This window comes from Hippocampus comes, unplaced genomic scaffold (assembly GCF_001891065.2).
Source record: "Hippocampus comes isolate QL1 unplaced genomic scaffold, H_comes_QL1_v1.1 scaffold261, whole genome shotgun sequence".
NCBI classification, from domain to species: Eukaryota; Metazoa; Chordata; class Actinopteri; order Syngnathiformes; family Syngnathidae; genus Hippocampus; species Hippocampus comes.
Window position 1 is genome coordinate 3685607 of NW_017805824.1, and position 13179 is coordinate 3698785.

The 13179-nt window shown below is 42.2% G+C and overlaps 1 protein-coding gene across 2 annotated transcripts in view; it reads left to right on the forward strand.

Annotated features, from left to right (window-relative positions):
• fbn1 (fibrillin 1) overlaps nucleotides 1-13081 on the forward strand; it is a 68880-nt gene extending 55799 nt beyond the window's left edge. The window contains exons 51-67 of one of the 2 annotated variants that reach the window (XR_002170219.1): nucleotides 593-745; nucleotides 847-909; nucleotides 977-1102; nucleotides 1196-1315; nucleotides 1609-1731; nucleotides 2838-2969; nucleotides 3399-3524; nucleotides 3960-4166; nucleotides 4356-4481; nucleotides 4716-4838; nucleotides 6274-6390; nucleotides 8001-8129; nucleotides 8221-8340; nucleotides 9801-10032; nucleotides 10119-10302; nucleotides 11496-11947; nucleotides 12389-13081. Coding sequence is in view for 1 of the 2 variants with exons in the window: in XM_019886731.1 (XP_019742290.1) it covers nucleotides 593-745; nucleotides 847-909; nucleotides 977-1102; nucleotides 1196-1315; nucleotides 1609-1731; nucleotides 2838-2969; nucleotides 3399-3524; nucleotides 3960-4166; nucleotides 4356-4481; nucleotides 4716-4838; nucleotides 6274-6390; nucleotides 8001-8129; nucleotides 8221-8340; nucleotides 9801-10032; nucleotides 10119-10302; nucleotides 11496-11882 (2468 nt within the window). In the remaining variant the exon portion in view is untranslated. Of the gene's footprint in view, nucleotides 1-592; nucleotides 746-846; nucleotides 910-976; nucleotides 1103-1195; nucleotides 1316-1608; nucleotides 1732-2837; nucleotides 2970-3398; nucleotides 3525-3959; nucleotides 4167-4355; nucleotides 4482-4715; nucleotides 4839-6273; nucleotides 6391-8000; nucleotides 8130-8220; nucleotides 8341-9800; nucleotides 10033-10118; nucleotides 10303-11495 lie in introns of both variants that reach the window. The other variant, XM_019886731.1, reaches the window with a different exon arrangement.
• The last annotated feature ends 98 nt before the right edge of the window (nucleotides 13082-13179 follow it).

The following is a 13179-nucleotide window of genomic DNA, read 5'->3' on the forward strand; positions in this document are numbered from 1 at the left end:
TCAGTAATTTCACTTTCAGCATTGACAGACAGTAGAAATGTTGTACAGCGAGGTTCTTACTACGCAATTATATTTGATTGAGTCAAGTTCACTTTTTTTGTCACGCTCAGCTAATGCTAACAATGGCTGATGTCCTTGTATTTCAATTCACGGACAGACAACAAAGTCCGGCAGATTTGCAATCTGTTCAATCTGATGCACAGTCGTTGTTTTGACTCCAGCGGATTCCTATTTACAGTATACCCTTCTTTATAAAATGAGTTTATTTCATTTGCATTATTTTTTGTATTGCGTTTTCATGCAACACAGTGGTATTTTTATATTATATTCCCCCAAAAATCTGAGGGTTTGCGGGGGCTTGAACAGATTTGTGGAATTTCATTGGGGATTATTGATTTAATATGCAAATAAACTGATTTAGGAGCTTGGTAACAGAACACATAAACTCACAGTACCACTCGTTTAGCTTTGAGCATATACTTAGACTTAATTCAAAATATTTTGGCCTGTCTTACTGTTTCAAACTGTGTGATCTGTTTGTCTCATTTTTTTCTCCTCTATTGTTCCATTTCATGTGTTTGCCAATGTTTAGATGTACGCGTCAACTACTGCTATACAAGGTTTGAAAATGGACGATGCCAGGTTCCAAAGCCTCAGAACACTTCCAAGGAAGAATGCTGCTGTACCGGAATGCCGGGTCAAGGCTGGGGAGATCCCTGTGAAATCTGCCCTGGCAAGACAGAAGGTAGGTTTCCATGACACGGGCCAAAAGAACACCCTGACAGGCATGCAGATTCATACAAGACATTTTTTGCAATTCACGAATTGTGTGATATCATGTTGCAGAGGCGTATCCCCTCCTCTGTAAAAATAAGGGATATCAACGTGGGCTCGATGAGATTCCAAAAGGTATGAGTGTTATCTACCATGAATCTTTATCCTCCGACATATCACGTTAACTTTGCTTCCCTCTTAGATATTGATGAGTGCCTCAACAACCCCTGTGAAAACGGCGAGTGCATCAACACAGACGGTTCTTTCCGCTGTGAATGTCAAATGGGGTACCAACTTGACATCACCGCATTTACATTTAATTGTGTAGGCAAGTGAAGTGTCTCTTATTGTCCATTGTCACTCACTTTCTTTCCTACATGGGCCGATATTGACATGCATTCAATATGCATGTCCATTTCAGACATTGATGAGTGCGACATTGGTAACCCCTGCGGAAACGGCACTTGCACAAATGTCATCGGAGGCTTTGAGTGTGCATGTGAGGAAGGCTTTGAGCCTGGTCCGATGATGACCTGCGAAGGTGTGTGACATTTAGTCTGTTTTTCTAACTGGAAAAAAAATGATACTCTGGACCAACTTCAGAAAGATGAATCTAATTTGTTACACCTAAAGTTTTTAGTTTGTCGCAAATTATACATATGATTTGGTTCAAACCTAGCATTTTGATTTCAATAATGTCCATATCTGATCACTTTCTAATTATTTTTTTTCCAACCAGCCTACTTTATTGTCCGTTTTTAGCATATAATTTATCTTGTTACCACTGGACTTCTGTAATTTTTAATATTTTTTTTTTCTGGTGCTCTCTTCCAGACATCAACGAGTGTGCTCAGAATCCTCTGCTGTGTGCATTCCGCTGTGTTAATGTAGTGGGCTCCTATGAGTGTAAATGTCCAACAGGATATGTGCTGCGTGAAGACAAGAGGATGTGTAAAGGTACTACAACTCCAGGACTAAGCAGTCCGAAACGCAGCTCTTTTAGTCACACACCATTTCACATTAAATACTTTATATACACTCCTTGTGAAGTTACATAACTATTTCCTCAAGCCTTTTTAAAGCCCGAGGAAATGTAACCAGATGAGTCACTGTTTACACCTCCACTGTCTCAGATGGCGCGGGGACCATGGCAACCGTTGTATTTGGAGGGAAGCGCCGAGACAGAAGGAACCTCTCAATGTCTATAGCGTCATTGTTTATATCCCAGCTCCAAACAGACCACCAACTCTCTTACTACTTGCCGATATTCAACTCCTTTTCCATGCCAGTGTCATATTGAGCAGATTAATGGAGACCATATTGGGGCTCTGTGTGCATGTAGCAATTAACAGATGAATTGCCCTGCAACGAATAGTGAAAATGCCCAAATAATTGATGGCCAGCTGGTGGCGAAGCACTCAAAACGGAGAGGATCATAAAGCATCAACACCACCCATCTAGCATGTATTTAATCATGAATTCATGGTACATCGATGACGATATTCACTAGTTAAACTATCCACCACATGGATGGATGGATACAAATCACCTTTACGTGAGGCTCATTAGTCGTATTTGCGAGCAGAAGCCTAAATAACACGAATTGATGTAACATCACGAATGGGAAACCAAATGTACAAGAGGACTTCACACAAACAGTATGAAGTCATTAAACTTATCTTTTGGCATTTACATATGATAGTTCATGTCAGGAAATACAGGTAACGGCAACGTAGACAGCATGGCAAAGAGTAGCTACATCGGGAGAGAAGCAGAAACTTTCAAAGCTAATAAGTCCAAGAACATTTGCGGCAATGTTTGAAAAAGTGAATATGCAAATTTGAATATCAATAATTTGTAACAAATAAATGAATACATAAATACATAAAAAACACCCACGCATGTGGACTGACCAATAGTATAAGATACATATGTGAATAAAAATGTGAGATTTACCAGATTGTGACATAGGAGGTTCCGGCCCAACGCCAGCAAATTAGACTGTAGGTACATGCTGTTATTTTTATCGTTAATAGATAATGCATAGTACGTTTGTCTTGCAGACCAGAATGAATGTGAAGACGGTCTAGATGATTGTGCCAGCAGAGGAATGACCTGCAAGAACCTTATAGGTACATTTATGTGTATCTGCGCACCTGGATACACACGCCACCCGGGTGGAGATGGCTGCATAGGTAAGACTGTTGAAACCTATTGCTCATTGTTCTTTATTGTGGCATTAACCCCAAGATTTTGCAAGTGTAGATTGTATATTTCAAGCACCTTATAAATCAGATGCATAATTTTTCTTCTTCTTCTTCTTCTTCTTTATGAAACTAGACGTTTGTTTGGGCTTTATTTAGACTTTTAGAGTGTTTAAAAACAAGAGAGTAAAGTAAATGGAAATGCCCACTTTTAGCCATACCTTCAAGGTTGGTTTTAAAAACACATTGCGTTGCATTCTGTATCTGTAAAAGCAATATCAAATTCAAACAGCTAAATCTTTACCTTTGTTTCGACAATGTCTTCCCAAACAAACTGCTTGCATGTATGATGTCATGCAGTTGGGTGCTGACGGTGAACGTTTATAACGAAGGTATTCTTCTTTTGTATGTCCGCTTCAGATCTGAACGAATGTACAGCCAAACCGGGCATCTGTAAGAACGGCCGTTGTGAGAACACGCTGGGAAGCTATCGCTGCAAGTGTGACCAGGGATTCATAGCTAACCCCACACAGACGGAATGTATTGGTAAGTATGTGCACCATACGCACCTAACTCTGTACACGTGCAAACTGGACAAACAGTTGATGTTACATTTGTTCAACGTGGATGAAAATGGTCGTGCACCTTTCTTGTCGATTTTTAGCCCCTTTGTGGCACTTTCCCATCTCGTTAATAACCACGTGTTTGTAACTGTCAAGATAAAGGAAATCGTTTCACAGGCTTCCTCCCTAATCTAAATATATACTTCAGATTCAAAGTGATGTACTGAAGCCGGTGAGAAACACTCCAGGGAAACCGAGGTCTCAGTTGCTATCTGGCTTCTGACAGACATTAGTGATTGTGCGCGTGGGTTATCTCCTCACGTCTGGTGCTGTCTGGGTGGCTTTGTCTGCTTCCCATTAGCCACCTCTTTGTTTGTCTCGCTCTCACGTTCCCTTCCCCGTGTCTCCCGACATCTAGATAACCGCGAGGGCTTCTGTTTCACTGAGGTCCTGACTACTCTGTGTCAGATGACATCCAGTAACAGAAACATGGTGACCAAGTCGGAGTGTTGCTGTGATGGGGGCAGGGGCTGGGGCAACAACTGTGAGCTTTGTCCACTCCCTGGGACCACCCACTTCAAGAAAATGTGCCCTCTGGGACATGGATACACCACTGATGGCAGAGGTATTCGAGAATTTCGAGTGAAATAATCCGTCTAATGAATCGAAGCCTTAAGAACAAACGGCATCGAGTTCCCAAGTAACCGCTCTGTCACTTTAACGCTTTAGCAATGAGACACGAAAGCAGGTACTCTTACAAAGATGCTGACGCTATTCTGTATTTCACTTTGTTAACATGAACGCTTCTGTTCAGATATTGACGAGTGCCGTGTGATCGGGAACTTGTGCAAGCACGGCCAGTGTGTCAACACTATTGGCTCGTACAACTGTGTCTGCAAACCCGGCTACACTACAGACATCACTGGCTCTCAGTGTGTGGGTAAGCTTACAGTTCACAGCCATCTCACTTCATTTTATGGACTGTTTTCTTGCCGTGCCAACCTCTTGTTTACGTTCCTGCCACCTTGGTAAGGGCTAAAACCACACGGGTAGATAGCTCACACACGCACCTGAGAAATACAGCCCGAGTCTGCTGATCTCATCATCGGCTCTTATGGAATACTGTATTTGTCGAAAAGATCAAGCAGTGTCTCACTGTTATGTGTCATTGTAGATGTGGATGAGTGCATACAGGCACCAAAGCCTTGTAACTTCATTTGTAAGAACACAGAGGGTGGATATCTATGTTCCTGTCCCCGTGGATACATCCTACAGGAAGATGGAAAGAGCTGCAGAGGTGACACACGCACACACAGCAAAAGAACCTCATAGCAGCTGTCCTCAACTGTTTCCAGGTTGGACCCGCAGTACTGCTGAGTAGACCTGGCCCCCTCCCAGTATAATGCTTGTTCTATTCTGGGCCGTCTGCGTGCTTGCATTTAATCACAACATGCACCCAAATCTTCTATTTATCAGGCTTGTTTTACTGCCTAAAACTAAATCCTCATCAGTGTTTATGGCTTCTCTTATCTGTATTATTCAAACTTGAGCTCCCCTACCTCCATCGTGCCCCTTTGTGCAGTGGCGCTTTTTGATATGTACAATATGTACCGCTGCACCAAGGTTATTTGAGGTAACGAAATTGAACAAAATAACTCAAAATTTGAAAAAAAACATTTTTGTTAACAAAAAAAAGTTTTTAAAAAATGCTTTAAAGAAAACAATAACTAACTGAAAATACTTTTTACACTTAAAAAATTAACTATAACTAAAGCCACAATGTAATTCTCTTTTGTCTTTGGTGTGGTTGATTTTAAAGGTACCGGTATGTATTTTGAAATTACTGCACAATCGTTAGCCGGAAGTCGTCTGGGAGTTGTGGTCCTCTTAGAGCTCTAACGCGTGTGTGTTATACATACACACACACACACACACACACACACACACACACACACACACACACACACACACACACATATATATATATCTCTCTCGCAGGTTTAATTCTTCTCAACAGGAATTCAAGACACAAATCCACTTTGGAAGTTGGCAACTTGGCAAACAAGGCATTCTAGCTTTGTTTAATTAGGGTGTGTGCATGCATTCATGCATCTAACTTTTAGAAGCGGTGTTATGCAGCACTGCACGTATTGTAATTCAAATTTTTCTGACACAAAACACAACAAAACTAATAGCATCAATAAAATAAACCCAAAGGAAAAAAAACTAAAACTAACAAAGCCAGCCTGAAAAATACTTAAAACTAACTCAGTACAAAAAATAAAACTCACTAAAACTAACTGGATTTAAAATTCCAAAACGATAATCGCCATGGGCCGTCGAGCAAGGCGTGAAATGGTTTTCCCATGATAAATCACTGACCTTTGTATGGAAAATTTACACCCTCTTCTGGGGAAGGGTGTTTAGATCTTTAAGGATTATGCTACTAAACAAATTGAGAGGTCATCGTCATCAAGGAAGATTGACATTTTCATTGATCGATGAGCTGAGGAGCTAATGTTCACTCGTTGTTGGCACTATCCAAGCTTGGACCGCCACTGCCCCTTTTTTCTGCCGTCAGGTTCATTTGCAGTTCACTTGTAGGTCACTGACTGTAGATGGACTGGAATTTGACTCCGACAAATGAGAAGCTCCCCCATACAGTTGTGCGTGCAATCATCTCACACTAGTCTTTAACGACGATGATGTCATGTCTCCCGCTTCCTTTCCAGACTTGGATGAGTGCTCGACAAAACAGCACAACTGCCAATTCTTGTGTGTCAACACCATCGGCGGCTTCACCTGCAAGTGTCCCCCCGGCTTTACCCAGCATCACACTGCCTGTATCGGTAAATGAACACAAGCAGAACATGAATTGACTTCCACATGTAAATATTTCTGTCCTCGGAAGTGCTCTTGTGTCTGTGTATACCTTAAAGGGATGAGCCGGATAAACATGTTGAGTCATGAGGCGCTCGTGACTTCCTGTAGCCCATACGCACATGTCGTCTCCCTTCCCTGCGTCACTTGTATCCTCAAGCCTGCTTCGTCATCGTCTTCAGTGAACTCTCTTTGATGTCACACTTATCTTATTAGACTATACTCATTTGTAGTAGCGCAGCGTCGGGAGTCTTTGTTATGGAACTCAGCAATGGATTGTCATGACAACCACAAGCTTTTTTCCAGACCATAAAGCAGCTCCCATGACCTCATATCCATCCAGAGGCAAAGAGCTCTCAGTGCCAAGTATACGATGGAATAGCCGATGACAGCGTATGACACATACATAGTAGTGTGTTCCTAATTTGTCAACAAAATTGTTGGAGAAACTGGTAGTCCACAACACACCTGTTTCTGAACATTAGCGGGAGTTGCTCATAGGCTAACCCCAATTACGGAAATCAACACTTTTCATGGCCTACTTGAAGCACTATAAATAGTTCTTCATAATTTAGAGCCACTCGTTCTTCACAATCAAGGTTTACTACACAGTCACTGGTTCTCGCATGCACATAATAAGATGTTGATGATGGTCTGAGGTTCAAACTTTCTATAACTTTACTCTTGAAACTGACATCTCAATAATATTAACCATCAGCTGCAACATCACAACTACAGTTCGTATACGTATGTATAACAAAATCTCCCGAACACGTGGAAAAAAAATGTGTTAGGGTCGGATGAAACCAAGGTTGAACTTTATGGCCATCATTCCAAAATGTATGCTTGGCGCAAACACAACACTGCTTATCACCGACAGTGAAGCATGGCGGTGGCAGCATCCGGCTTGCTTTTCTCCAGCTGCATCTGGAGCCTTTGTCAAGGTGGAAGGAATTATGAACGGTTCAAAACCTTCAGTCTTCTACCAGAAAGCAAAAAAAAAAAAAAAAACCCCAAAACAAAAACATCCTTTCTACAACATCTGAACTTTATTTGGGGTTAATGTGAGGCACTTTAAATGTTGGCAGGTGTGTACTGACTCCCATTTAACAATTGGAATGCGATTTGTCCATTTTGAACACATTCCAGTTATGAGAAGGTGTGCAAACTTGTGCAACCACATTGTTTCAGCTGCTTTTCCCCCCTTGCCCTCTCAGAAAGATTACAAATAATTGTTTTTTTTTTTCAGTTATGTTCCTTAGGTGACATTAATACTCTGAAAACATTCAGTTGTGCGTGCTAATATCAGCATCAGTGTATATCATTCACAAATTGTGACATACGGTATTATGCCGTCTGTCAAAGAGCTGAAGGGTTGATGAAATGACTGAAATCCCAACAAGATAACATATGCTGTACATGTGCTTCCATGAAAAAAAAATGTGTCCAGGTGGAGCGAATGCTGTGGCCAGTGTCTGAATATCGGGCCACCGTATTATGCTCACTTCCATTCCGTTCTATTTAGCACTTCTGTCCTATTTTGTTTTAATCCGAACCATTCCTCTTTTGAATGTGTTAGACAACAACGAATGCTCAACAGACCCGAATCTCTGTGGCGCCAATGGTGTTTGCCAGAACACTCCAGGGAGCTTCAGTTGCGACTGCCAGCGAGGATTCTCATTAGACCCCAATGGGCAGAACTGTGAAGGTCTGAAAACAGATGGCAAGCATTGTCTCAGTCCTGGCTGATCAAATACAAAAGTTTGACTCATTTTCTGATGTTTTTTTGCATCACAAAGACACTGACGAGTGTGACGGCAACCACAGGTGTCAGCATGGCTGTCAGAACTTAGTGGGTGGTTACCGCTGCAGCTGTCCACAAGGTTATCTGCAGCACTACCAGTGGAACCAGTGTGTGGGTAAGCAAAACACTGGTTCGTTCTTTTGTCTTTCTCTTATCAATATACAGTAACCCCTCTCACCCCATTGCACGGTTACATTCTTGACCACCCTTGCAAAAGTGAAATCTGCAACATAGAAATACCCTATTTAAATACTGCCCTTTTTTAAAGGTCATAAACATACCTTTGAAGTAAACATTTAAAAGCGAGAAAGTAAGGGCAGTGAATAACACAAAAATATTGGACAAACGTTATGACAGGGTACCTATCCTTCTGTTTACAGTAAATGTTGGCTTTCCCAAACAAACACTTTCACAATCAACTCTCACAATAAACATCAATAGTTATACGCATGGAGCTGTACATCACAAAATGAACCTGCAGCCTTGAAATACTTCCTGTTTTCACTCTCACTCTTCTTTGAAATTTACAGTGTTTAAACATGAGACTGTGCTAACATCTAGTGGCCCAAAATAGAATTACACCCAAAACAACTACCCGCATTTTCTGCACTATAAGGCGCTTCAGATTATAAGGCGCTCCTTCAATGAATGGCCTATTTTAAAACTGTTTTCCTAGATAGGGCGCACTGCATTTTAAGGCGCATACAATAGTGGCTGCTTTTGCGCTATGCATCCACTAGATGAGCCTACTGTATAGGAAATACAATACAATACAGTGTAGTGACTCCTATGTACATAATTCACCACCAACTGCAAACGTGTGAATGTAATGTTTTCATATGCTTGTCAGAGAGCAGCTTTATTTTTAAAGCCCTCACAACCACTGCAGCTGTAACGATGAGAACTGGTCACAAACACGGACATGAAACAGATAAATACAAATGGCATTAAAAACAATAAATAAAGACAAAACTTATGAAGACAATTGATTCAACAAAAAGGCTCACCTACACAAGGAGCTAAATATCCTTTGAAGTCTTGCTTGTTTCCTTCTTCGTTTAGTCAGTAGTTAACTATGCTTGTTGTATTATCTTCGTGTCGTAATGGCTGCGCGGAGCCCACAAAGTAAATGTCTGTTTGTTTGAGTGTGTGTTGGCGAATGCTCATGTCAATTAGTGTCGGGCAGAACCCTTTTGAGTTACAATTGGTTCCTGCATAGGAACTCAAAACAGGGAAACAACTCTATGGGGAATATGAAGAGAGTTACAGGCTCTTTACATTGGGTGCACTGTCGGCTATTGAGAAAATGTCATGCTTTTAGGTGTGCCTTCGAGTGCGGAAAATACGGTACTGTAAATTTGATTACTGCAAACTCGGAAATCGTACTTTTGCCCATGACATTGCACAAACTTTCGGGGGGGGGGGGGGCAAAAGACTGGTTATGAACATTTTCAGAAAGTCTGTAAAGTCATGTCGACACAGTGCTGACATTTGACTTTTTCCCACTATTGTTTGGCCCGTTTGAGTACACTGACCTCGCGCTTGTTTACTTCCCCTCAACTTCCTGTGACCCAGATGAGAACGAGTGTCAGAACAGTCAAATCTGCGGGGGAGCATCGTGCCACAACACTCTGGGGAGCTTCCGCTGCCTCTGCCCCACCGGCTTTAACTACGAACAGGCTTCCGGTGGCTGCTCAGACGTCAACGAGTGCTCCTCCACCCAGAACCCCTGCAAGTTTGGATGCTCCAACACGGATGGGGGCTACCTCTGCGGTTGTCCTACTGGGTACTACAGGGCAGGACAAGGGTATGCTGTGAAGTGAACGCCTGTGTTTAAATGCTGCCTGCTGATGTGTACCACATACAGCCTAATGGCTTTTATATTTGCTTCAGGCACTGTGTCTCAGGGTTGGCTTTTGGTGGCGGTGACCAAACTGTTGCTCAGGGAGGGGAGGAGGACGACAATGCTCTGTCTCCTGAGGCCTGCTATGAGTGCAAGATCAACGGCTACCCCAAGAAAGGGCGCCAACGGCGCAGCGCCAATTCAACACAGGGTGAACCTGTGGATGACACGCAGGTAATTCAGTCAAGCTTGATTCAGCTGCTTCGCATTTTATCAGTGTGTACGGGTGCAATCAAAGCATGAGAGATACATGATTTTTTTTTCCTAAATACAGTAATGCCTTGAGATATAAGATAAGATAACCCTTATTTGTCCCACACTGGGGAAATTTGCAGTCTACAGCAGCAAGTTTGGGGGGGGGAGTATGACAATAACTCATTCCGTGACCATGTAAAAGACTCAAAAGTAGATCAGATCGTATTTCCACACTGAAATGAATGGAGATGCTGTTAATCTGTTCCAGTCTACAACCCCTCCCATTTACCAAAAATGTGTTTGTGCAATTTAATGAGGAAAATTGGCACTCCATAATATTGTACTGTACAAATTTAAAAACAAAGAAACCATCTAGAAAACCTGATGTGTTCGAAAAAAAAGTAAAGGCATTTTTGAAATCGGCATTAAAAATATGCTTAGGGACCAATAAAGCTGTTGACCAGTGTAATTAAGTAGGAAAGAATTAAACAGTTTGTGCTTCATGATTTAATGCTCCAATCAATCATCAAAAATGTATCCACATCTTTTGCAAAAGCACACAAAACAAATGATAAAAGACATAAGTACATTAACTCCCACCCAGAAGCAGTCTGTAGACTGTTGGACACGTGTGGCTTAAAGTCAGCGCATTTCCAAAGAACGTGAAATACAGAGCATGGCTTCCGAGGCAAGGATGAGCAAATAGTGGACTGAGGAAAAAGAAAGAAAAATTCAATTCATTGTGCAGCTCCTTCTGGTGTGCTTGCCTTTACCAGCGAGAGGCAGTATTACAATACAATCATAAAGACACAAACAAAGAAGAATAGACTCTTCTTTCTACAACTGCTGGAGGTGACTCAGTAAGACACTGTAATGTTCGTCCTTTTATAGAGGATTAAGAATACATGCCTATGAGTATTATATTGTCTGTCCGTATGTGTTGCGTGACCATTTGTGTTCAAATATCCGTTGCTTTTAAAACGGCGATGATCAATGCTAACGTTAGCATGTCTTTGTCGCTTTGCAATGTGTGTTAGTATTAAAGGAAGTGGTCTTTTCTAGAGCAAAGCTATGTTATATTAAAATTGTGTGTTTTATGTCTAGTGTGACATCATCTGGGAGTGCCATTAAACGGCTTGAAGCCTCTTTTTTGATCCATGTTTACTTTGCAGATTTCTGACAATGAGATGATCAGTCTGGCCAGTATGGACATCGAGGACACCCTGCACCTCCACCTAAACATCAGTGACCTGAGCAACCGCGACCATATCCTCGAATTCATCCCGGCACTGACCGCCTTGACCGATCACGTGCGCTACAACATCGACTACGGAAACGAAGCGGGCTACTTCAAGATCAACCAGAGGGAGGGCGTGAGCTACCTGCATCTGAGCAAGAAGAAGGCCCACACTCCGGGCGCGTACGACCTTCAGATCAGTAGCATCCCGCTGTACAGGAAGAAGGAGCTGACGGCGCTGGAGGACCGACATGATAAAGACTACCTCACAGGGCAACTGGGGGACATCCTGAAGATGAGGGTGCAGATCATCCTGCATTAACCAGCACAAGCCTGTGACGGGCAGAGGTTGATGATCCACAAGAAGCTAAACATCTCCAACTCTGGGTCAGTGTTGGGGCTGGGGGGGATCATTTTTGTTTTCCCCAACAGGGAGATGGACTTGCCACCAAAGAGACAAGGAAGAGGGGGATGGGCTAGGGGCGGGCAAGAGGGAGGTGGGAGGGGGGTTTACAGCGTTTGTTTGCCAAAGATGATTCTACATATCATAGATACAATTTCTGTGAGGAAAAAAAAATGCTGGCTTGAAAGCTCGCTGTCAAATGAACACATTGCGTTTAAGAAGTGTGTAAAACACCATTGGAAATGTGTTTCAGAATTATTGGTTTGCATGTTGTATGATATGTGGAATCAGTGCCACTTTGGAAGGCATAAGGACAACCGGAAACTCTCATGGTTGTTTTTGTTTGTTTGTTTTTGTACAACTGTGGCAGAGTGGAAGAAAAGGATGTCCCATTAGTCTGACATGAATTCATTTCCTCCCCTCAGGTAAGTGACTGACCAAACCCGGACACAACACATTTCTGCCTTCGCAAAGCTGTCGAATCGTGACGAGAACAGTTAGGAGAGGAAAGGGAGCCACTAAGGACTATTGAGATGTAATCGTGTCTGGCTTGAACGACTCCTACCGCGTATTTAAACAATGCTTGTCCATCTCTTTCTATGGATCATTCATATTTACTGGTGCTAGCAACACAACCACATAGCTTTTGAAATGCACTGTACTACCATACCAAATTCTGATATTCCGTCAGCCACTCCAATTTCATGTCTGCTATCTTCCCCGAAGCTGACCGCTCTCTTCTTATATTTCATGTAAATTGTGTTTATACTGTAATAATCGATGTCACTTTTAATCTATGATGCCTTTGTAAACTAGAGGAAGCCCTTGGAATACGGGGGTTTGTAATGGTGCTTATAATGACCAACTACTTTCTTTGTTAACTGTATACATTCACATATCTGTACACAGACATACACATTCACACACCTTTGACATTCGTGATGGCAAATCTGGACCTTACTGATCATGCACTGAGGCCTTCACGGCCACACAATTCTCTCACACGTACAATCAGTGCCGCATTACCACAGGCCAGCCTGACACCAGTCTGTGTTTTTGTTCACATCAGTGAGGGTTTAGTTGAACGTTCACAATAAAAAACATTCTTTTGGTGTATATCTGATTGCTACTTGCCCCTTCATCACTTCCTGTTTCTTCCGTATCCTGCACCTTATTTCCAGGTGGTGGTTTCTGGCATGAGCAACATGTGTGACCG